This window comes from Caretta caretta, chromosome 10 (assembly GCF_965140235.1).
Source record: "Caretta caretta isolate rCarCar2 chromosome 10, rCarCar1.hap1, whole genome shotgun sequence".
Lineage (NCBI taxonomy): Eukaryota > Metazoa > Chordata > Testudines > Cheloniidae > Caretta > Caretta caretta.
In genome coordinates, this window is record NC_134215.1 from 76187578 (window position 1) to 76213086 (window position 25509).

Here is a 25509-nt window from a genome sequence, read left to right on the forward strand (position 1 = left end):
TGACACCCCTCGGCTAACAGATGTGAACGTTTTAAAAGCCACCACCCTACAGCAGTGATCTGATGTACACAACAACTTGCCTTAATGTCGAAGGGCCAAGTTTTGCAATCCTTAAAATAGCAACGCTCCCATTACTTTCCAAAGGAAATACTGCTTGAATAATGGCCACAGAACTTGGCCTGAAGTCGGTAACCATGCCCTGATAAACTATTTGAAGACATTCTGATTTCCTTACTCCATGTAATCCAGAAAGGTTCAATTTATGTACTCGCACTGTCCCATATCTTTTAGTTGCTGCTTTCTCAACAAAAGCAATTGTTTACGCGAAGAACATTAAGAATGCCATAATCGGAGGTTTCATATGGAAAATTATGACTGGCATTATGCGGAGAGAGAAATTTAGGGGGGTGGAGTAAACAAACCACAGCAACAAACCCTGCAGCAAACCTGTGTGATGAATTTCCATATGAAACAACATCCAAAAACATACAAGGACATTTACGGAGAGGTCTGATGAGAGTGAGGTTCTAACTGGACTTCCCACCTCTAAATACACTGGATATTTTACAGAGTTTACAGGCAAATCCCACTGAGCACAATTTTGAATTATTTGACTTAATTCTCCCCTTGTTTGATTGACACCCTGAAAATAAACACATCTTGTATTTTTGCTATTATGCTATATGAACAATGGTGGCTGGTCTCAGCTGGCATCTGTGTAGAATACACTAGAAAAAAACTTAAAATATATAGAGTGGGTTTTCTCCTGAATTTGAGCAAACAAAAAGTTGAGTTGTCTCACTCAGCATTGCCAGAGATTGTTGAATTCAAGGTTGAAAAACATGTCACTCTCTCAAACTTCTCTCTCTCACCCTCACACATTTCAATGGAAAAATGGTGAAAGAGGCTCTTATAGGTAGTGCAAGAGCCCTTTTCACCAATGCAGCAGCAGCATCTTGGGGATCTCTACAGCTTAAGGTCTCCAATGCTTGCTCCAAGGCAAAATTATATTGCATGCACTAGAAAACCAAGAGCTTTAAAATAAGAGCAAAATCCCAACTGCTTTAGAAGATATAGGGCAAAAAAGACACTTCAAATCCTGTAACAGTGCACGTAGGGTTACACACACTTAAAATAGAACAATCTGGAACACAGCTGAGACGAACAGGTAAACATGACCTGATGTTCAGTGCCTTCCAAAAGCCAAACATTTAAAAGCAACGTGCTTGTAGATCTCAAAATTATGGTCTATTGAAAAGGCAGCCGACACTTACAAGTAAAAGCCAGTTTTTATCTATATCTATGTAGGTTATTATACTATGCACCTCACTGTAGTATCAGGGTACCTGAGCTTCTCCCATCTCTTGTTTCAGAAATTACCTTATCAAGCAGTTTGGTTTTTTTAATAATTCATCTCTGATGCCAGGCTATTTAAATGCCCCACTCATTTTGGAAGCTATTGTGGTCAAAAGATGGAGCTGAATCCAACATGTTCACCTGGTGTTGTGTTGTAATGATCAGTACTATGACTTCAAGGCAAGTACACAACTGTGAAAAACAGACACCCTGTGTTCCTCTCTGTATAGCTGACAAACAAACCCTTGTCTGCCCTCTCATTGCAATGTTTTCTGGGAGGATTATTACAAATGACCTTAACTGAGACTGTAATATATTTAAACTGCACTGGGCCCCTCTAATGGATTTCCTGAGTATCAAGCATTTAAAAGTTGTTCATGTTTTCCAATGCACTTAGTTTTTTCCACAGTCCAGGGCTAATAAATTACGCATGCAGCTTTAAAGAACCATTTGAGTGGGTGAAAGCCCAGCCTGTGATACCTTTGCAGTCCCATGCATCATAGAATCATAGAAGATCAGGGTTGGAAGGGACCTCAGGTGGTCATCTAGTCCAACCCCCTGCTCAAAGCAGGACCAATCCCCAATTTTTGTCCCAGATCCCAAATGGCCCCCTCAAGGATTGAACTCACAACCCTGGGTTTAGCAGGCCAATGCTCAAACCACTGAGCTATCACAGGCCTTACCTGCAGCATTGGTGCGTATGTAGACTATTTCACTCTTTGCTCCATGGATGTGGTGATTTTCCATCATTGTGAGAGTAACAGCCTTGACATAAATGGCATATTGAGTCCAAGGTTTCAGTCCTTGCAGTAAAATCCCAGGGTTGTTCTCTTTGTTTGGGGGCAGATCAACATCCACCATGTTCCAGCTGTTAGAACCACAAGCATCTTGCCCATCATACTCTGTCACATTCTTGAATGGTCTGAAATATTAAAAGAAATATTGTACTTTTACTTCCTCTTAAAAACACTCGAACTTCTATGGGAGAATCTCACATCAGCCTTTGTCCAATGAAACTAATATAAAAAGTTTATTTGCTTTTTTGGAAGAATAAAAGAGAATCCCAAAGCCTAGATTTGTCTTTTATTTCCAACTGCTATAAAACTAGGAGTTCGGATTTAGCTGCAGGATTTAGCCTCTGTAGTTACTGAGATGTCAGGAATCCAGGGAAATAGGTACTCATGGCTTACTTTCCCTTCCCACAAAAGGAAAGCTGTTGGATAATTTATCAGTGTGAACCATCATCTTCAATTCAACTACTTCCTGCCAAAGGAGAGATAATGTTTAACTGTTGTCAGCAAGTGAAACAGAAACAGACTTTCAGGGATAGGTCAATAAGCATTGGAGAGAAGAAGCCTGCTGGGGTATTAATTTATTATTTATAGAGCTCTATAAGGGTCCCTAGCATTATACAACGGGTAGACTGTGCCAAACAAATAGCCCCTTTCCCATATAATGGAATAATAAAAAGTCCTTATTTCTCCTTATATAAACACAATGAACCATAAAACAATAAAAAAATGCTAGTTTGTTATTATCTTGTGACAGTGGTAATAAACCAAAAGAACCAATCACATTCACATGTAGGTACAGAAGGAAACTCCTTGTACTCAATATAAATGTGTTTGGTTACATAGCTGTAGATTAGTGTGTCAATTAAAACGTAAACAAGACTTGTTCTAAGGACACTGACTCTCAGTTGCCCTATCTTACTTTCAAAAACAGACAGTGAAATGTTTCTGACTTTATATTCACAGGTTATCTGGGCACAAATTCAACAGATGTGACTCAGAATAATTACAGACAATGGTTGAACGTTAGCCGCAAGAACCCAGATTTCGCTACACTTTGACTAGTAGCTCAGTAGCATACTGGCTGCTTTAGTTCTTGACATTATAGGCAAACAACCACATTTGGATCTGTAATTTGTACATTTGATTGATTTTAAATTCTATTATTGGTACAACTATATACAAAGGTATTACTTTTACTTAATGGCTATTTAGCATGGACATGTCAATAGTGAAGGCATACCATGTTACAGACTCATATTGTGGTATTAATAGAATTCCTGCTTCATTTGCTCACAACTCAGCTCCAGGATGTTGAAGCAATCAGCCTGCTCACCGTGCTGTGTGTGCGCCTGTTACATCTCTCTCTTCTCAAATCAAAATCTCAATGCAGCTGACTGATTTAATATGTTTCCGGTTGGAAGTGTTTCTTGCTCACTCTAACTATTACTTCCACAGAGATGTAGAACAGCTCCGGACAGCAAAGAGAAAACCTGGTCTGAGATTAGAGATAGAATGGAGTAGGGAAAGGACTACAAAAAGGTAGGATTAGACCCTTGAAGGGTGGTTGTTGTACCAAGAATTGCTAGTCAGCGTGGACACTGGCAATAGGTCCTCTTTAGAAAAGCTGCTTAGTGACAGATGAAATGGGAACACGGGTCAGAAAAATACTTGAATATGAAGGAGAAAGAGAAATGAGCCCAAGTCACCATTTGGATCCAAACACTTCGCAAAACACTGCAGCACAGGGGGATGGAGAGCATGTGTTCATTCGGATTTCAGTTCTGGTTCAGGCCCATCTCCAATACAAAGGGGTTTGGTATGTGTGCATGTGGGGGGAGTGAGACAGGATCTAACAAAGTCAGATCTAACAGATCCTAACAAAGTCAGTTCTCCGCTGCATCCTACCGCATTCCACCATCAGCAAACGCTGCAGCACTCTGTCCAGCCTAGAGAACCTAAATTACCCAGAGCCCAATTAGTTACAATACTGAAGCTCCAAACCAGACCTTCAAACTCTCTCTCCAATCCATGCTGCTGCCTAGCCAATGTCATAGCTGGGAGGAGAAAGAGCTAATTGGCATACAAGCGCACATATTATTTGGAGATTCCAATAAACACAGAAATGCACCCAGAAAATAGGCGAGCATTTGATATCACTTGGGATTTTTTAATTTGAAATTTTGGAGGGATGTGGGGGTGGAAGAGACAGAAAAGAGGTCCTAAACACCTCTACGTTAGCAGGCACTTTGGTCTAGTACATAGTATCAAAACAGAACCTTGCAAGAAAGGAGCACTCGAGAACAAAGTGAGTACACTGCACAGAATAAGTATTGCCCAAGGGACTTTGCTGACTCACTTTATTCTTTATTCAGCCAATAAACACAACGGTCAAGAGAGAAACCCTACCCACTGTGCCTGTTATTTCCTGAATGACATAATTAGTCTCAGAACACGTATACTCACGCCTCTTTGTAGTAAACAGTGAAGCTAATAAGATCTCTGTAATCTGGAGGGCGATACCGCTCCCAGGTGAGCTTAATCCGGTTCTTCAGGGTGGTGTTGGAGACAAAATTCAGAATGTGGCTTTCGCCTACAGCATAAACAAATGACAGTCAGTAACCATGGCAAAATTAGTTCAATTCACAACTTTGTTATTGGGTTTTGTTGTGTTTCTTAAAACTGTGTGCCTCAGTATTATCTAGTTTAGAGGTCTTGATAGCACTCATCACCACTGTACAGCAGGAATCTACTAGTTGCTACATGTGGTCTATTTATTCCAAAGCACTTAGTGAGCGTTCAGTAACTTTAGGATACATGGAAACACGTAAATTTACTTCTTAAAAATAAAACATTTTAAAGTGTGTGGTTAGAATGCTGGGAAAAGGTGCTCAGGATTCTCTCTGTGAATGGAAGTCCTGCTCATCTATAGGACCAATACAGTTAGCACTACAAGTTTCCATCTTCTATTTTGCTTATAAATTTAAGCACTGAGTTTAAGTGAGCACTCTCTAGGGTAAAAGGAAAGATCAGCTTTTATGGCCCATGCAGTCCCTGGCAACTGCAGTAGTGTTTTTTGCATTCCTATTCATTAGGCCCTGGACTGAGAACTATTAAACTCATTTCATATACAGCACAACCATTTGATGGCAGCACTTTCCAGTCACTATACTGCACTGGGCTGGATTTGAACCAGCAACTTAGAGATGAATAGTCATCCAGTCCTGAAACAAAACTGTTTTAAAAACGTAATTCTTGGACTGAGAACTTGTGTGTTAAGTGTCAACTGTGAGTGAGTTAACATCTTAGTAGAACTCTCTGAAAAATAAAGAGGTTTTCACCCTCATGTACGCTGGCACTAATGGTGCTAATATCTTTTCAAAGGCAATTTAGCTTTTGTTAATTCTCTCCTTTTTTCCCTTTTGAGAGTCAGAAAGCTTTTTGTAATAGTTTTAAGGAACAGGCAGTGGCTGGCACTGGCCTCATGGTAGTAGGGACTGGCTGTGCATCTGTAACTCCTCCAGAACTGTGAGCACTCAGTCTATTGAATGTAAGCACACTCCTTCCTTTGCACAACAAGGATCTGCACCATCTGCATTTATGCATCATGCCTAAAGAGACATTCAGCAGTGTATGTGTCCTAGTTTTGTAAACACTGTCCAGCACAAGGGGGTTTTACTTATAAACATGATATGCTTTAATTTACTCATTTCCAAGAACACCACGAACAACCTAACAGACAAGACATGTCATCAGCTGTAGGGGTCTTGGGGCAAAGCCAGGCCTGTAAGCCCTCTTTTCTTTGCAATCCTTAAAGGACAGATGGGATTTTATACTTGTAAATCTTGAATAGGTTTTGAAGATCATGCCCTTTGTGAATATGCTTCTGCACAGCCCAAAAACACAAACGCATTGTAACTCTGAAATATTGTAGAACTAACTGGAAATATTTCTCTCAAGTTATTCTCTGTTTGACACGGAAACAAATCACAGCAGATTTATTCTAATGAATATTTCTAGCAACTGACAAGCAGCAATCCTCACCAGCAGAGGCCAGCCAGAAGTATGAAAATAAAACAACCTGTTTTGCACTAAAATAAACAGGCACAAACAAAATTGCGCAGTTTTCTCAATACCAGGAAACTAAACAGACATTCCCCTCACCCCCCTAATATTTATTATGTCATGGATCTGTCTTGCAAAGGAAGTGGTGGAAGCTCCATCCCTGAAGATTTTAAAAACCAGATTATACCACAAATAAGGAAAAAAGATTACTTTGTGAAATATTGCGGTGTGGCAAAGCAATGGAATTGGGCATTCTCAAACTCTTTTGTGATGTGGACATTTTAAATTGTGTTCCCGCAGCGATAGCAATCGCTGTCAAAATCGGTATTAGGAAAACAATGCATTTTCTTCATCAGTGTAATTTAGCCAGCTGGGAATAGTCATCCATATGTGACCAGCCAGCTCTGCAGACCACCAGTAGACCAAGAACCGCAGTTTGGGAACCCCTGAATTAAAATGGACAATGTGTCTTTTAATCGCTAACTTCTCCATTCTGTGTTCTTCAATAGGATCGTGGGGTGATTGTCCTTATTTTTAGAGCTTGTATAAGGCCTCACTCCTATTTAATTCCACTTCTGAACTTTGACTTACAAGAGGCTCTCTCCCCATTGTTTCTTGGATTTATATCTCCTTTACTCTGCCGTCCCTTGGTTCCTGACACATCCTCCATGCGGTAAATCTCAGACACACACAGTTTGGGATTAAACGCAAAGTACATTTTCCCCTCTTTGATCGTCAGGTTGTGGTGGTTCCAGTCCCACAGCTGTTGCAGATTTTGGTTGTCCAGCACATAGAAAGAATAATTCCTACAAAGAGATTTTAAAAGGCAAAGTTAGTTTTACCAGCAGCTCATGGGTAGTTCCTGGCCAAACTAGCTGAACACGGGGGCAATTCCTATTGACATGAACTGATTACACCTGCCCAGTCGCTCTGCCTCCAAAGAGGAGAGCAAATGCTTCTTCCCCCTAGGAAGTGAGTTTCCCTTGAATTTTTCCACAGGGAAGAGGGGAAACGGCTGCAACATGGGACTTCCAGATTGCCACTGGTTGTAGACTTCCCTTACTCCAGTGTGGGTATGACAATGAAGTTTGTATGGAAGATGCTATACAAAATACAATGGTACACTATTTTATTCCTGTCCCACTACTTGACATACAACATTCAATACATGTCCCTTTGAAAGAGATCTCTATAATGTATGTTCCACGTTAACTGCTAATGAGATTTGACAGCCCTGCATATTGTATAGCAGAAAACGTGTGCTGTACTTTAACTCATCAAGGTAAGATGGAAAGGTAGAGAATGTGGCATCCTTTCTTGTGTTACTAAATTGTGTTACATGAGCTGAATGAGGAGTTTTCTTTGCCTGGAAGACAGTGTGTTGTAATTTATCTGTTGGTCCAATAAAAGTTATCACATATGCTCTACCAAGTACTCTGCCTCTCGTACACTACTGTCTGGGAATAAACGGTCACACTTATGTCACTCTTGCTTTGAGCACAGCACAAACCTTCACTGCTTTAAAGCTCTGAACCGTCACAATCTGACCACCTGCTGCAGCCACTTTCTAACAGACAATGGGGGTCTATTCTCTCAGTGCACGAGTGGAGTTACATGCACACCTTAACTTTGATGAATACCGATGCAAGTTTCTTGTGTGAATTCCACGCCAGGCTGAAATGGCAAGATGGGAACTTCAAGTATCCATGGCAGAAAAGAGCCTGCAGAACCATTTTCATTTTGAGGTTGGGAAAGCTTTTGACACGGTCTCCCACAGTATTCTTGCCAGCAAGTTAAAGAAGTATGGGCTGGATGAATGGACTATAAGGGGGATGGAAAGTTGGCTAGATTGTCGGGCTTAACGGGTAGTGATCCATTGATCCATGTCTAGTTGGCAGCCGGTATCAAGTGGAGTGCCCCAAGGGTCAGTCCTCAGGCCGGTTTTGTTCAATATCTTCATAAATGATCTGGAGGATAGCGTGGATTGCACCCTCAGCAAGTCTGCAGATGACACTAAACTGGGAGGAGAGGTAGATATGCTGAAGGGTAGGGATAGGATACAGAGGGACCTAGACAAATTAGTGGATTGGGCCAAAAGAAATCTGATGAGGTTCAACAAGGACAAGTGCAGAGTCCTGCACTAAGGACGGAAGAATCCCATGCACCGCTACAGACTAGGGACCGAACGGCTCGGCAGCAGTTCTGCAGAAAAGGACCTAGGGGTTACAGTGGACGAGAAGCTGGATATGAGTCAACAGTGTGCCCTTGTTGCCAAGAAGGCCAATGGCATTTTGGGATGTACGCGTAGGGGCACTGCCAGCAGATCGGGGGATGTGATCGTTCCCCTCTATTCGACATTGCTGAGGCCTCATCTGGAGTACTGTGTCCAGTTTTGGGCCCCACACTACAAGAAGGATGTGGAAAAATTGGAAAGAGTCCAGCGGAGGGCAACAAAAATGATTAGTTTCAGAGGAACAGCCGTGTTAGTCTGTATTCGCAAAAAGAAAAGGAGTACTTGTGGCACCTTAGAGACTAACCAATTTATTTGAGCATGAGCTTTCGTGAGCTACAGCTCACTTCATCAGATGAAGCTCATGCTCAAATAAATTGGTTAGTCTCTAAGGTGCCACAAGTACTCCTTAAAAATGATTAGGGGACTGGAACACATGACTTATGAGGTGAGGCTGAGGGAACTGGGATTGTTTAGTCTGCAGAAGAGAAGAATGAGGGGGGATTTGATAGCTGCTTTCAACTACCTGAAAGGGGGTTCCAAAGAGGATGGATCTAGATTGTTCTCAGTGGTAGCAGATGACAGAACAAGGAGTAATGGTCTCAAGTTGCAGTAGGCGAGCTTTAGGTTGGATATTAGGAAAAACTTTTTCACTAGGAGGGTGGTGAAACACTGGAATGCGTTACCTAGGGAGGTGGTGGAATCTCCTTCCTGAGATATTTTTAAGGTCAGGCTTGACCAAGCCCTGGCTGGGATGATTTAGTTGGGGATTGGTCCTGCTTTAAGCAGGGGGTTGGACTAGATGACCTCCTGAGGTCCCTTCCAACCCTGATATTCTATTCTATGATTCTATGAAAGGAAAGGACTGGAGAGGGAATTAAGGGCATATCTAAATGATTATTGTAATATTAGGGAAATTTGCACCCATGTTAACTACACTGATGTAAACCCCAAATATAAATACACTACACCCTTGTGTTTTGTGCAAGCCCTGTTTGTTTTGCACGGGTGTGTCCCTATCAATGGAGTCAAAATTTATTTTTTCTCAAACACATTATGCAACATCAATTATGAGTTTCTGCAGGATAGTAACAGACTAACCATGGGTTTGATAGCAAATCAACACCATCATTTATAGTTTTCCTTCAGTATTGTTTCCTCCCATGTCACACAACAATGACACCTCAGAATACCCAATGAATCATCCATGACAATGGAATCGTTTGTTAATGGGGCTGCAAGCTCTTTGGGACAGGATTGCAGTTCTCTCTTGTGTTTTCTTCTTAGTGCCAAGTGCTGAGTGCTCTTACAGTGCTATATAAAAACGAGAACAGCCTGCTCCTCCTACTTCCAAGTGTCCCCAAATACCTAGTACTTTATTTCGAACAAACCAAATACACCTGACACTGCTTTGGGTTGAGCAAAGTGAGTACAACTGCTTTCTGTTGACTAATACAGTTTAACTCACCCATATGCTCCATCTTCAAGTCATACTAAATATATTTTGCCAAGAGAACATCTTTTCCAAGCATTACGCAAAACTGCACTTGGAGTTCACCATGTGTACTGAGAGCCTGTGGATGGTTCAGACACTATTCTCTTTGCAGTCAATGAGCAAAAACTATGCTTGCAACTTCCTGAACCTCTTTAATGAGATGAAACATGCATTATCAATAGTCATGTGAATAAATAATGGCAGATGAGGTTGTTTTTTTAAGACAGACCTAAAGCAGGACTCAAATTAGATGCAGCTAGTACAATAAAGCACCTTCAAGGTTATTACAACAGGTTTTAATACAAGAGGTTTAATTGAAAACCTCCTATCACTTTGTGTTTAAAATACCAGAGACTTGACTAAATTTTTGAAGACAATCAAGTGACTGGACAAAGTCAATCATTCTCGTTCGTACTTTAGATTACTGCAAAGAGGTCAAGAAATAGTTGGGACTAACTGTTAAAACGAGTATGTTAAAACCATTTGCACAAGTCTGAGTAGCAGTTTAAGACAAACGAGTTCTACGGGTTTATATATACACTGCAAGTATAAATTAGTAGAAGCTATTCTGGCACCATCTGAGGCAGCAGGGAAACCACATTTGGAACATTGTATACAAGTCCAGTCACAGGATAGGTAAAACCATTGCAGAAATGGAAAAGATGCTGAAGAGGGCAAAAAGCACACTCAGGGTACTGGCGATACAAGTTATAAGTAACGATTATATCAGACTTTGGCCTTTACAGCTGTGGAGGAGGGTGGTAGAGGGGGGAAAGAAAACGTCAGGATGCCAAGGAAGATAGCACGGAAAGAATAAAAGAATCTCAACAGGAAAACAAACTTCTGCCAATCAGCTATTGAGATAGAAACTAACCGAAAGAGAAGAGGTTGGGGCCTGAAAGAGGACAGTCTAAACCAATGAGCAGAAGCCGCCTGTGGACCTTCAAGGCCCAGTTTTTATGGCAGGACTGAAAGAACGTGAACAGATGTTCATATCCCCTGCAGCACCCACATGGTAGTGTCATCACACAGCTGATGTGCAACCTTAAATCACAGGACACACTGATAACTGGGCAACTACTGGCTGAGTTTTTAAAACACATCACATTTTACATATTTATGTAGCTCCTGGGACTTTCACAGTGCTACATACATCTGCACTGAAATTTATAATGGTCCCTGTAAAAAAAAAAAATGCAGCAGTAATTCTGCTGATCATTACTGGGCATCCCCCGCCTTCCTTTTTAGGATGATCTGAAAGGAAAGGATAGAGCCAAAGTTCATTCTGGGAGAGGCAAGAACCCAGGTCAGCCTATTGCTAAGAGAGGGCAATGTGCAATTCAGAATGACCAGGAAAGGGAAGTGACCTCTACGGAATAGGAACAGTGACTGGCAGGCTAAGGGCCAGTGCAGTGAGTGTGAGTAGCAGGCTCAAGCCAGCAGTCTGGAAGTTGACTGCAGAGGGAAGACCAGGCAACAGAATCTGACCAGCAGAGAAGCCCCCTGGGGAGGCCCAGAGAAGAAGGTACTCCAACTACCAGGGCTAGGATGGGCAAAAAGCTCTTTAGCCCACTAATCACAGCCAATAAGGGAGAGAAGGGAACAAGGGATGGGAGGAGGTTCACACTGTATCTCGTCAGCGTCACAGCTGCCCCCACAGAGCGGGCCAATCACTTTATCCCTTGAGGGAAAAGTTGCTTATAACCATTAGCAGGAGAGCGGAATAATCCTTAGAAAATTTTTGGTTTGCTTTTTAAAAAAAGACTGGGGAGCATTTTGAAGCGAGGACTGTCTTTTAATGTGACACGAGAGAGCAAGCGCGTGCGAGCACGGAGGGTGTGTGTCTCTGCGTCCATACAGTGCCTGCCCACTCGTGCCCAGATCCCTGACCAGGGGTTTTAGGCACCACCGCAATAGAAATATTGTGAAACAAACAAGCAAACAAATTAGGGAATGGCGTATAAAAGGCACCATCAGAAGACGGACATTTTTAAACTGGTTTACAAGCCATTCAAATTTAAATCAAACTCTCCCATTATTTTAGAATATTTCCCCCAACAAGCCACAGCATAACAAAACTTTAGAAATCAGCAAATAACCAATATAACAACAATTCTGGTACCTTCTCCTTTATTTCTACAGTATCTGCCTGATGGGACTTTCAAACAGAAAAATGGGGTTTATAATCAAAGCACCAACAGGCCCTTTGTTATGCAGCACGGCTATAAATCCGTACACTGTAGATGGGCTAGAAGCAGCTCTACCAAGAACTGAGTCTCTGTTGGGAAATTCATACGGGAAGAAACTAGAGATAGTGCTTTATTGTGTTTAATTTAAAGTGTGGGTTTGGATGTACTGTGCCATGACACTACTTTACCCATGGCCATCTTTGGGGTGTTTTGCTCTCCTCTAACTAGCAGGGGAATCAGTGGGGCACTTGAGCCCATATGTAAATTCAACCTGTCATGCCCCATTCTCTACCTCCCTTTTGAAGGGTCACTTATTGGTAGAAGTCTCTGAGAAAGCATCAGTTTCTTCATAATGTCTCTTTAAACTAAAACAAAGAGGAGAAACAACCCCTATAGGAGCCATATTTTTTTTTCTGTGCCACAGCTTTACCACTGACCTATAAATAGTAGTAACGTCTAGAAATACCCCTTCTTCCATGGCATGAATGTATTTTGATGCAGTGCAATGGGCCAGGCGGTTTCATTTTGAAGTTTAATATAACGTTAAGTGGTAAATGCAACTTTCACCTCTAGATGACCGATGCCAGTTCAGCTAACCTGGCACTGATTGAAAGTTACCTAATGGCTGTTCAGCAGTCTAAGAAAAATGAACTGGGAGGGTCTTAGTGTCCATTTCTAAGTTGACAGGAGTCTACAAGCCACCATTGCAACTGGCACCCTTGATTGCAGCTTTAGGAGAAAAAAGGCCAGAGTCAACAAAAGGAGATTGCACTGCTCACTCCCTCATCCCCACAGGAGAAAGATAAACGACACTGGAAGCGCACCAGGCTGGGCTCCCAACAAAAACCCCAGGGACCAGGTTCCCCCTGAACTCAGCACAGGGCTCTCCGCTGAGATAACCTGTGCCAATTTATGTAGTTCGTCCTGTAGCTCAAACTGAAGGTTCAGGGTTCAAACTCTATTAATGAGGCAGGATGGGGGAGCTGTTACAGCTGCCCACAGAATTTATTTTTACCTTTGAAATGACGTACAAAAAACTATGATCAAATCATCTTACTTAAGTTGGAAAGCCAAACTCTGAAAAGTAAGGAAATAATTTCAGTTGCCTGTGTAACCTTAATTCAGTCCCTTGGACATAAGTCGTATGACACAGTCTTTAATGACATGGTCACATACAATTTTGTCCATAGGACCCTGTCTCATTCAGTGCACAGGAGCGACAGTGCTAAGGGAATGAATCAGGGCAGTGTCGCATACGAAACCATTTGTAGGACTTTTTTTTCATTTGTGGCAGAAGCTGGAAGGTGTGTACCTACTGTAGTGCCAGGAGACAGCAGGTGAAAACCCACCCATAGCTAACAGCCTTCCCCTTCACCAAGAGGGAGGGGCTAGTGAACCCAGGCCACAAGTAATTGTGGGGGACAACAAATGAAAAAACAGGGGCAGGTGTGAAAGTCAGAAGGTGAAAATCAGGTGATCAGATGGGGACACTGAACAGAGAACCCCCAACAGCACCCACTGTTCCTCAAAGGCATCTAAAGAGTCAGTGGACTCAGAAGAACTCTGCTAGGAGGTGTGACTGGACAAGGAATAGAAATAAGTCCCTGCTTTTGCAGAGTAGCCTCCCCCCAATCCAACTTCCTCCTTCTGGTGTGATGGAGGGTCATCTTGGCCAGCTCCAGAAGGACGTTGAAGGGGAGGTCCTGCAACTTTGTGCAGCCATGGGAAGGGGGTACCAATACCAGGAAGTGCAGAGAAAACTGCAGCCAGAATCTCAGTAAGAGGTTCTGGAAGAGGGATTGTAACCTGATGCACTCTACCTAGATATGTACCAGGGTCTCCCTCTAGCTGCAAAGACGACAGGTGTTGGGGGAGTTTGTGAACTGTGCCAGGTACATCCCTATGCTCCTGGCTCCATGAAGGAACTGCCAACTAATATACCCAAAAGACTGGGGGACCAGAGTGGATTATAGACTGTCCTACCAGCATTCCTTGCCCTCCTGAGGTGGCAACAGGTCCAGCTACCTGGTGTCGGGGCAGGTCACAAGGATGAGGAAGTGGATGGTGTGAAGCATGAGCGCATACAGATGTTTCCTGGGCATGGTTCAGAGGTGGACCAGCTGGATGGCATTCAGATGAGTTAGTTTGCATGACTGGGGCAGTCAAGGAGGTGCATGGGGCAGGAGCCCGATAACAAGTCCAGAGGACTTGGGGGTGAGAGGGAGGCAGGGAGCACCGTCCCACAGGACCCGCTCTGGAAGGTGTGCAGTGAAAGTGGCAGAGGACAAAAGGATGATCTGGTGATTAAGGCACATAATGGAGAACTTGGTTCTAACCCTGTCTCAGTCAGAGGCTTCCTATGTGATTGACACCATAAATTTTGACAGGTGGCCAATAACTGTGCATTCCTCATCTTCTAACTTCGGAGATCGAATCCTGGCTCTGCTACAGATTCACTATGTTCTCTCAGGCAAGTCTGTTTCAGTTTCCCCATTTGTTATAGGTGAATAATAAAGCTCATACTGTGCAGCAAAAGGGAAATTCACTGTTTATGAGGCCCTCAGATACTAGGGTGACAGGCACCCTTAGAGAAAAAACTATGAGGAAATGAATAATTGCAAGCTCTGTATGATGATGAGGGGAAAAGTCAGGGTTTACAAATTGAATGACAAGGATCAAAATTTGAACAGCTGCCCTTTTTTCCTCAGCACACACACAGAATGAGGGAGGGGGAAAAAAAAGAGTCTGTGGTCACATAATTAAAGAATGTGTCATAATGCATCTTACCTCAGCACAAGGGGGCCAAATTAAGGTTGCACAGGCAACCATGAAAGCGAGGAAACAATAAAAGGGCTCCACTTTGCAACCTTAATGTTCTTTCAATATAATTTTTTGTATGTATTATATGCAGTGCTGGCAGCGACTGCTATAGTTAGGGCAGTCTAACAATTCCCATTTTAAGACCCTATTTTCAATTTCTTTTAACATTGCCCAAATAGCTGTTTGGGCTGAAATTTTCATGCAGGGTTGTCTGCCTTAAGCTGAATATTTCTGAACAATTATCTTTCAGATTGCGACAGGGCCCCAAATGTGTAAGTACTTTGTAAACAGAGGAAGACCGTTCCTGACCCAAGCAGCATGCAATTGCACTAATTCCTTAGTGTGGATCAGTTTTGCTTCCCACATGCACCCCTATTTTCCTCTCCTCTAAGTTGCACTGTTTGTTTTTCCATTGTGGAATCAGGCAGAGAGAATTAATAAAACCTGAATCATAGCACTGATGCTTCTTTCCTATCAGTTATGCTTGCTGACATACGAGATTCCATAAACACAATTACTCCTGAACTTGCTTACTAAAAGAAAGCAAAAACAAATTTATAATTGGAGTATCTGCTTGAGTATGCCACATCATAAGTATCTGAAAGAGCCTTGTTCTAGGCAAAGTGACAAGCCTCTTGGATTTGCAATTAGAAACATGTTTTTCCAAAGAGCCAAATGTTCTTACTGAAAAAGACAGCGTGCTTTTCAAGTGTAGAATGAAGAGCTGCCCTTTAACTTGCTCTGTCAGATGGTGGAATTTTAAGAATTTAAGACTGACCAAAAAGTAGCCTGAGAAAGAGAGGGAGGTTGTGAAGAATCCCTTATGCTGTAACTTTATCCTGTCAGGGCAGATAAATCAGAGACACACCACCTTTCCCATGACCTTCCCACCACCTTCTCCTAAATGATTTTCCAAAATCCTTATTTTACTGGATCTCTCATTAGCAAGGAAGGCTCAATTTCTTCTCCAGAGTGTTGTTCTGAACTTGGTAAGTTACTTAATTTGGGGAGAGAAAGGGAGTGCAGCAATTTCCCAGAGGAACATCATCCCACCTAAGCGTCTCAAACTAAAGTTTTGCAGGAGCTAAACCTACCTCTGCTCTTTCAACACCTACCTTCAGGGGTGAGGATGGTGTAGGTGGTGTTTCAGATAGTAATTGCAGGATGTGCTATTAAAAGCATATTACACAGAATATTACAGAACTAATATTATTAACAGAATTAGGAAAAATCCACAATGTTTATCAGCAAACATTTCAGTGGCTCATGATTACTTTATAGGCTCATATTTTGTTTCTCTGGCTCTAGATAAGGAGAATTAGTTTCATGTGAGTATTTTGAGGCTAGCTCACTTATGAGCAGTTTCTTGCTACACAAGCTAGTTTCAGCCGCACTCCCTTATCTTGCAGTTAGTGACCTGTTATCTTCTTCCAACTGACATTCCATAGACCTCTCTTAAGGATACAACACTAATAAACTGCAATGCCAAAAGAGCAATGACTTCTGAAGATGTTCATTTCTGAATGCACTTGAGCATCAAAAAACAGAACATGTCTAATATAACAGAAAATGATGCTTACAAACGTACATCTCCCTAAAAAATCTCTCTACAAGAGAAAGCAGATAGCATAAATATATCTTTAAATACTTCATCCCACTACTTGCTTGCAAGAGGATCAAATGAATGATTGTACAATGGTTGTTCAGTAGGAGACAAATACTGCATATTAGTGGAGGTGAAGACTAAATAAATGGTAACAAAATATTCATGGTAAGACTTATTTTCCATGGCTTTCTGCTAAAGCAAAGCTGCCTCTACAAATATTAGTTCATTGTATTTGAACACTTACCCGTCCAACTGTTCCTCTCCCAAAATATATCGCAGATTCTTCAAGAAAGAGAGGGAGACTAGTGCATGGGAATGGCGGATCTTCACATACCCAGTTACTGTTTCTATCAGACCCATAAAATTCTCCAGCTCAGAAGCAATATTGTCTACATGAAAGAAAAGGAAATTATAGTTCATACATGTTGATCTCAGCATTTTGTTCAATGCATGGTTAGCATATCAGAATAAGTATTTATTACATTCACTGCTTTTGCAAACAAAATCAAGATTCATCTTGCTGGAGACCAGCACGTAGCGTTATTTACCTCTGCGGGCAGACAGGTGGAGCACAAAACAAGGCACCAGCACAACTCCATCTGGAGCGTTCTCACGGATATGCTTTCCTTCGCCTGAATATTCCACACGAGCGCCAATGCCAAATTCAGAGCTTTCAACAGCCAACCTTTTGGCAAGACTGAAGAGACTCATGTGCAGTTGTAAATTTAGGCATCTGTGAAACTGCAACTGCTGTTACTCTCGGTGACAGAGGTAAAGCTCATTCATTAGATCAGGCTGAAATGATCCACTGAAGAGCATGGCATCAGACTGGAGGTTAAGAGAAGCCCCACAGAGATCTAGTATTATTCTCAACTAACAGCAAGGACATTAATCTCCAAAGCATGGGACTGTCACTGGCAATTTAAAAAATAGAGTAGATATAACTACATCATTTAAAGAAAAGGAGTACTTGTGGCACCTTAGAGACTAACCAATTTATTTGAGCATGAGCTTTCGTGAGCTACAGCTCACTTCATCGGATGCATACTGTTTCCAAGGTATGCATCCGATGAAGTGAGCTATAGCTTACGACAGCTCATGCTCAAATAAATTGGTTAGTCTCTAAGGTGCCACAAGTCCTCCTTTTCTTTTTGCGAATACAGACTAACACGGCTGTTACTCTGAAATACATCATTTAAGCAGCCATTGCTCCTGGAATGCTGAAGGAATGAAGGTAAAGCCATAGCATCTTCATGGAATTAGGCTGACTCAGAGTCAGGTTTTCTGCAGCTTGTATAATAGTTACAAGGGTAGTTGTGTAGGAGGCACTCTCCAAAATGGGCAAGGACCGTGGAAGCCGGGTGTTTGCTCTTTGTGCAGGACACTAACGTTTAATTAAGCTCTGTGTGCACAGCAGTACAGCCTGGATATCATGTGGCCAGTTAATCACCTGAAATAACTTGGGAGGGTTTAGATTAGGAATACTCTTCAATTCTTTGAGATAATATCTAAGCATTAAACTAGACACAGCTTCCGTCACTGCGTCACAGGAATAAAATCAATTACTTTAGAGAGTGGGTGAGCTGAATGGGTTAACTTAAATAAAAGTTCTTCAGACCATCTCCCTGCAAAAGTTAAGATTCTACTTAAACATGTGAAACACATAATTAAAACAATTCACATACAACTGTTTCCAACCCCCTTGGTTATTAGGAGCAACCCTGGTATTCATAGGCAATTCAATCTATCTAGCACAGGCACAAAAATTCAAGGCACTCCACCCCACACACTCCTTTGAATGCATAGGGAGGTATATTTCAAACCACCAAGTTTACAATGATTTTTAAAGCTCAGCATCCGTTGGAATTTTCCCAGCTGATGAATCACTGCTTTGACAAATCGTATCCAGAGTTCATTTACGTTAGGACATGTACCAGATATGACCAACACAGTAATAACGAGTGTTGGGCAGAGCAGTGTTAGAACTTAAACAGGGGTTTTCATTATCTCATGCACGAGGAGAGCTTTGCCACTGGCTAAATACCTGGTCTACAGACATGCCAGAGAACGCTGCCATGTTGAGGATTCCAGCAGAAATCCTTAACGCAGCAGGAGCGCCATTAAAAAGCAAACAATCCTCTTGAAGATCCTGCTTAAGGTTTTTTTTTTTTTGTGGGTATTGATACACTCGAAGAGCAAATCAAAAGTTAAAGGACCCTCATCGAAGACTCCACTCAGGAGGAACGTTACTTACTCCCACGGCGGATGTTAATAAGCAGATTCCCCTTGAGGACGGTGCATCCCTGCAACATCTGTGCTGATGTGACAGAATCAATGGTCTTTGTTTTCTCTTCCTCACAGATTTTTGGACAAGGCCCTTCGCAGGGGCTGCAGAACATACTGTTGAGAAGGAAGGGAGACCAGAAATAAACAAAAACACATGGTTCTCAATCCACAACAGACTGCTGCTGCTGCATTGTTTGGAAAGCAAGAACTTCTCTATCTGCAACCTAACAAAACACAAATCTCTCAAACTGGGAGGAAAGTTGCCATTTTTCAGAAGAGGCCCAGCAGAAAAGCAAATATCTCATGCACCCAGGACTCCATGAGTTCTATGAGCAGACATGACCCTCATATATAAGGGCCCTAGGGAAAATGGTTATTAGAGAAATCTCCTAATGAGGTTATTGTCCTAATAAAACGGTGTCACAATTTGTATTTTAAAGGTGGTATCAAAGGACTGGAAAAACTGCTGTAAGGTGCAACTGAGCACAAAACAGAAACCTCAATCTCATCACTCTATCAGTTGCATAGAATATGCTATTCCTAGTCACTTCCCGTCCTAAACTGTTGTGTAGTGTTAATTTTACAAGTCCCATGGCCACTGTGACACTATGGGATTGTTCTTCCTTCCAGATAAAATATAACCATCATTCCTTTGTTTTATTTCACCACTTTTCCATCTTGCACTTGTACTGGTGATTTTTAACTTATATTCACATTATACCTTTGTTGTTTTGTTTTGGGTTTTTTTTTTGGGGGGGGGGGGAGAGAACAGACAAGCAAAGGGAAAAAGAAAAGGATACTTGTGGCACCTTAGAGACTAACCAATTTATTAGAGCATAAGCTTTCGTGATCTACAGCTCAACCCCAGCTCTGAAAAGGAAGGCCATTGACAGCACACTGGTAAACATGGATTTGTTATTCGTTAACTAAAGGGTAACTGAACCCACTTTCTTCTTCAGCTTGGAGAAACATGTGCACTGATGTAATGGAAGAAAGGAGCTTTCATTTCTTAGTCATGAGCTCCTATTTCAAATGCTACAGAATAATGTGCTTAAGAGCTGAAGACATGCAAGAGGCATTCAACTAAGGGTACAAAGAATGCTAGAAACACCTCATTTGCAACTGTTGGTTAATACCAGCTCTGGGAAACTGGGGGACAAAACATTCACTGGCCTTGAGTTATGCCTTTCCGCCTTTGCAGCTGAACACAAAACTATGATAAGATAAGCTGTGTCTATACTGTTTTATGAGAGTGTTTTTAAACAGCCACTACTAGAAGCTCAGGCCAGACAACAGGAAACAGTTTCTCAGGTAAACATCTGGCTTCAAGCTAGCAAAGAGTAATACTGTTTGCATCTAAATGGGAACTGGAAATTTTCCTAGGAAGATGTTTGTTTGGACGATACTCTCTCGTTCTCTAGCTTTATAAAGCAAATAGTGGAGATTTCAACCCCTTGAACAAAACTAACCTGCACAAATAAAGGTAAAACTATGATACAGACCATTTATATGGAGACATTTTTCAATGCAGTACTAAGAATTCCTCTATATTAGCAATTGCTAGGAAATAACTGTTCTTAGTGCCATTGGGTGGGCAACTAAGATTGTTGCCTTGCCCACTGGCAAATTGAGCAAACCAACAACATATCTATCACTCCAAGTTCTTTAAATTCCAGGAATATGACTAACAAAAATCAGAGTAATATTCCTGTAAAAAAAACAGTTCCCCACAACAGTCAGTCAAAAATACCAAATTTCACGGCCATGAAAAACATGTCAAGGACTGTGAAATCAGACCTCTCCTATGAAATCGAGCTATTGGAGGGGAGGAGACAGGGTAGGGCTGGGTGCGCCCCAGCTAGGGTGTCTACCGTGCACTGAGATCCAGCTGCTAGTCCTGGCCATGCTGGAGAGGGACAGGATTTCCTCTTCCCCTGCATGGTCACTCTTGGGGCGAGCTCAGAGGTTCCCAGAGGTGGGGATGTGTCTCATCTCCCCCGTGCTGCTGGGAGTGTCCCAGCCAGGGCTCCTAGCTGCTCGTCCCGCCTGGGCTGGAAAGGGACAGGACCTTCCTCTTCCCCTGCACAGCTGCTTTGGGAAGAGGGGGCGGGGGCAATCAGATCCACCTTTGGCTATCTCCCCCAGCTGCAGGAAGCTCAGCTCTGGAGGCAGCAGAGAAATGAGTGTGGCAATGCTGCAACCCGCAATAACAGCTTTGCAACCCCAATGATCCCCTTTTGGGTTGGGACCCCCACGGTTACATCATCATGAAACTGCAAATATAAACATCTGAAAATGTGAAACTGACTAATTTAAAATTCTGGGGCCATGAAATTGACCAAAATGGACCTTGAATTTGGTAGGGCCCTAGTCATAAAATAGCATGGCAGCTACTGTATTAGTTCTCTGAACTGAGGTAGTGTTGGCATTTTCCAGGAAAAACACTGTGAACCAGAAAACGCAGAGACCTAAAGGCTGCAATGAACGTGACTGTACATAAGAGACGTGCACAGAAGAGTCAGAATGTCAGTGAACAACCAGTTAACATGAGAAACAAAACTACTTTTACAATCTGCTCTGTGTGGCAATGCTCTCCAAGAGCAGAATCTCCTTTCCGTTGATTAATGGCATCTCTTCAACATCTCCATCCCACCCACCTTATTGCCATTTTCACTGGGCTATTGTCTAGTTTAAAGGCCTCATCCTAATGGTGTTGACCACACTCTATCTCCACTGATCCCAGCGGGAGACCAAGATTCTCAGCACCACCTGGGATCAGGCCCGTAGACAGTTAATGCCATGGAACTGGGGGATTATCTTTCTAAAACCACGCAGGGAATTATATGAATAATAATGCAAGCTTGTGTATTCCCTTTACCTTTGGCTCCCGTTGCGTATGAATCCAGAAGGACATTCTGCCATGCACTCGTCATTGTGGATCACAAACTTCTCATAGTCACTTATCTCTGTAGCAGGGACTTTGGAACAGAAGTCTCTAGTTACGCAGCGCCAGCCTTCAAACTTGTAGGTGTTCGGTGGGCAGGTGGGCACGCAGATTCCTTCGTAGTAATAATTGCGGCAGGCCACACAAGCCGTGTTGTTGTCGGGCGCAGTGCAGCTCCCCAAGCACTCGGGATGGCAACATTCATTTTGGTCTGTGCAAGCCCGTTTGCCACAAGCGCTGGGGCACACTGCAAAGAAAGAGTAAGGGAAGATTGAACAACTGGCCTTTTAAAAATATAGAGAGATTAAAAGCAGCAATGTAAACACTCTGTGAGCTCATATCCCCTTGGGTCTAGAGCAACCCTTGAAAACTTTGACACTTGGGAGGCTGGCAAAGTAAATTTCATTTTCTCAGAGTTTTCAAGTCGCCTGGAGATATCTTTCTCCCAGATTTACATTAAAATATGAGCCAGTGAAGTAATGAGGAAAACTGTTGAAAGCAATGTCAACATAAGGATAACAGAAACAACTGAGGACTGGAACCCATTTGATAGCCCTGGTATTATGGTTACATTTTTGAGTGCTGACTTATTGTTTTTGAGAGGGTTTTTTGTCTTTCCAATTTGTATTTCAAACTGGTCTTTTATTGGCAACAAAAAAGCTCCCTTTAAACAACTTAATTACATTCGTACAATAATGCACTGCGATACTGCAGCACTCATGGCTAGGTTGACCCCACTGTAGCATCCCAATGTTGCTTATGTATGCAGAATTGGATTTAATAAAGTACAGATGCTACACATCATATATGGTGGACTCACAGACTTCTTATTTTTCCCCTGAAGAGAGTACACTTCCACCCTATCTACAAATATCGGACTAGTAGGACATAAATTCGCGAAAAGCATATTTATTTAAAAAAACTCATTAATCTGCAGGTGTGGGCACTGGGTTTGGAAAAAATGAACAAAGAGCAGGATCTTCAAGAGACAGCCTTACTATTGTTACATCAAAAGAAGCAGCAGCATTTATATTTATGTAACAACAACACTTTGATTACAATGTTTTATGGCCTTTAAGCCAGGCTAGCTACATGCCAGGGGCTCTGTAAACAAACACAAGATAGGAAATCTGGTTTTCATTAGGTAACTGTTTTCCACTTGCTAACTTAGCTAAAAAACAGTATCAGGAACAGCAGCATAAAACAAAAGTTTCAGTAGTAGGACTGCAGTGGAACCCAAGCAAATCAAGACAAGAAACTTTAACCAAACTACATGACTAGAAAGAGTACAACCAGACACGCAGAGAACACTGTCCGTGAACAAGGATGCAGCATCCACCCAACAACAGATACGGAGAAATTCCCAAGATGATGTACCAGATTCTACTCCATCCTGTATATTTCTCTTTTCCCCTCCCTCAAATCTGCTGCACATTCTGCTCGGCTGTAAATTAAACTACAGTTTATTTAGGAAGAGAAAACTACATTCAACCCGTGCAGGATAGTTCAGAATTTATTTTTTCCTAGAGCTTTGCACACAACATGATCTGTGAAACTTTATCGGCAAATTTTCAGCTTACAAATAAAGATGTTTTACCATATTGAAAAATGTCTGAACCCAAGACGTGATCTCACTCTTCGATTGTATGTACTTTGGGATAAGAGGCCGCGTTTTCCAATGTGTTTGTACAGAACCCACCACAACAGAGCCCAATCACAACTGGAGCCACTGGGCACAACTATAATATAAATAACAAACAACAATACAAAATAAAAATTTGTTGCACAACCCCTCACTTATTTCTTCAGGATTTAGACACTGTATGCCAAGCCTTGGCTATGACGGAATACATACTGTCAGCTTTAATGTACAGTTCTACTCTGAAAAGTTTATCTGTAATAGTGGCATTGTGGGATCCCATGTTTATACTCTCAATGGTCTCTGCATGAAATATGCTCGAGTTTACAGATTTTTTTTTCCCCCCCTAATTGCCAGACCTAAACATTTAGCCTGGGATCCAAGGGCCAAGCTGGGTTCTTTCTAGTTCACGAATTAGCAGCAGGAATACTGATTCTTCAGGGAAAATTCTACCCTCACTTATTACCAGTGCAACCTCGGGGCCTGTCTACACTAGCACTCTACAGCGCTGCAACTTTCTTGCTCAGGGGTGTGAAAAAACACCTCCCCTGAGTGCAGCAAGTTTCAGCCCTGTAAAGCGTCCGCACAGACAAGGCACCATCACTGGGAGCGGCCCTCTCCCCACGCCCTGGAGGTGGGGTTTTTTTAAGAGCACCGGGAGAGCTCTCTCCCAGCGCTCTGGTGCAACCACACAAGCCACGTTAAAGCACTGCCAGTGTAGACTAGCCCCCTCGTCTTCAAGTCATGCCCTCTGTAATACCCATTGCTTTCCATGGGTTTCCAAAGGAGAAATGAATGGGAACTTAGTAAACTTGCCGGTGACGCTCAGCATCAGACAGAGCTCTCACCTGCACAACGGCTCTGCAGTGCTAACAGGAATAAAACACAGTAAGAATGTATTTTAGTCGCTACGCAGGCAGGCAGGACTCAAGACACACAGAGAGAGGTGTCATTTTTACAGTCACTTTTCAAAGTTTAAAAAAAAAGACTTCAGTACAAACATCACTGGTATTTATAAGGAAAATGCTGATGGGGTCTTCACTGCAGGGGAGCTTGTGGACACCACCACCATTAGCATAAGAAAGCTGACTATGAATGTCTCAATGGAAGGTTTCAGAGTAACAGCCGTGTTAGTCTGTATTCGCAAAAAGAAAAGGAGTACTCGTGGTACCTTAGAGACTAACCAGTTTATTTGAGCATAAGCTTTCGTGAGCTACAGCTCACTTCATTGGAAGGTACTCCTTAAGATGGTATTTCAATTCTGCCTAAATTACACTGTAAAAGGGAATTTCGATTCTGTATATGCAATATTTCTGACTCCAGACCAAAATGTATCCCACAATAGATTCCTCTTAAAAGAAAGGACAGCGATGAAGAGACCATTATTGATAAATGATGCAAAACCTTTTAATACACCTAAATATGTATTTTCTGCAGGAAAGACCAATAAAATAATTGCCTTACACTAAAAGGTAAAAACAAGAAATAAAAAAAATTACTACCTGTGTACACTGACTGTAGATGAATGATATATAGCAGAACCTCAGGGTTACGAACCCCTTGGGAATGGAGGTTGTTCAGAACTCTGAAATGTTCGTAACTCTGAACAAAATGTTATGGTTGTTCTTTCAAAAGTTTACAACTGAACAGTGACTTAACACAGCTTTGAAACTTTACTATGTAGAAGAAACATGCTACTTTCCTTTTTTTTTTTTTTAGTAGTTTATGTTTAACACAGCACTGTACTGTATTTGCTTCCCCCCACCCAATTGCTGCTGCTGCTGCCTGATTGCGTACTTTTAGTTCCAAAGGAGGTGTGTGGTTGACTGGTCAGTTCATAACTCTGAGGTACTACTGTAACTTGAACAAGGATAAAAGCCTGTGGTTTCTGGAGTGGTGTAAATGCAACACCGATGCCAGCCTTGTTTGAGACTGCTGTAAACTGTGCCTCACTTTAATGTATAAAAATATTAAGAATATTCAGGATTATTGAGGGAGTTCTTGAAAAACCTCAGGCCATATGGCTCATCAGCAGATGGAATGCTGTTCAGCGTGGGTGCCAAAACTTAGATTTAGTGTGTTAACTTG

The 25509-nt window shown here is 42.1% G+C and overlaps 1 protein-coding gene across 1 annotated transcript in view; it reads right to left on the minus strand.

The window, feature by feature from the left end:
• The window catches only part of IGF1R (insulin like growth factor 1 receptor), a 278347-nt gene that overhangs the window by 45881 nt on the left and 206957 nt on the right, over positions 1 to 25509 (minus strand). Inside the window, exons 3-8 of the mRNA XM_048865751.2 lie at positions 21717 to 22029; positions 18807 to 18952; positions 16797 to 16941; positions 6804 to 7018; positions 4614 to 4740; positions 2040 to 2278 (exon numbers count right to left, since the gene is read on the minus strand). Of these exons, the coding sequence (XP_048721708.1) occupies positions 2040 to 2278; positions 4614 to 4740; positions 6804 to 7018; positions 16797 to 16941; positions 18807 to 18952; positions 21717 to 22029 (1185 nt within the window). The remainder of the gene's footprint in view (positions 1 to 2039; positions 2279 to 4613; positions 4741 to 6803; positions 7019 to 16796; positions 16942 to 18806; positions 18953 to 21716; positions 22030 to 25509) is intronic.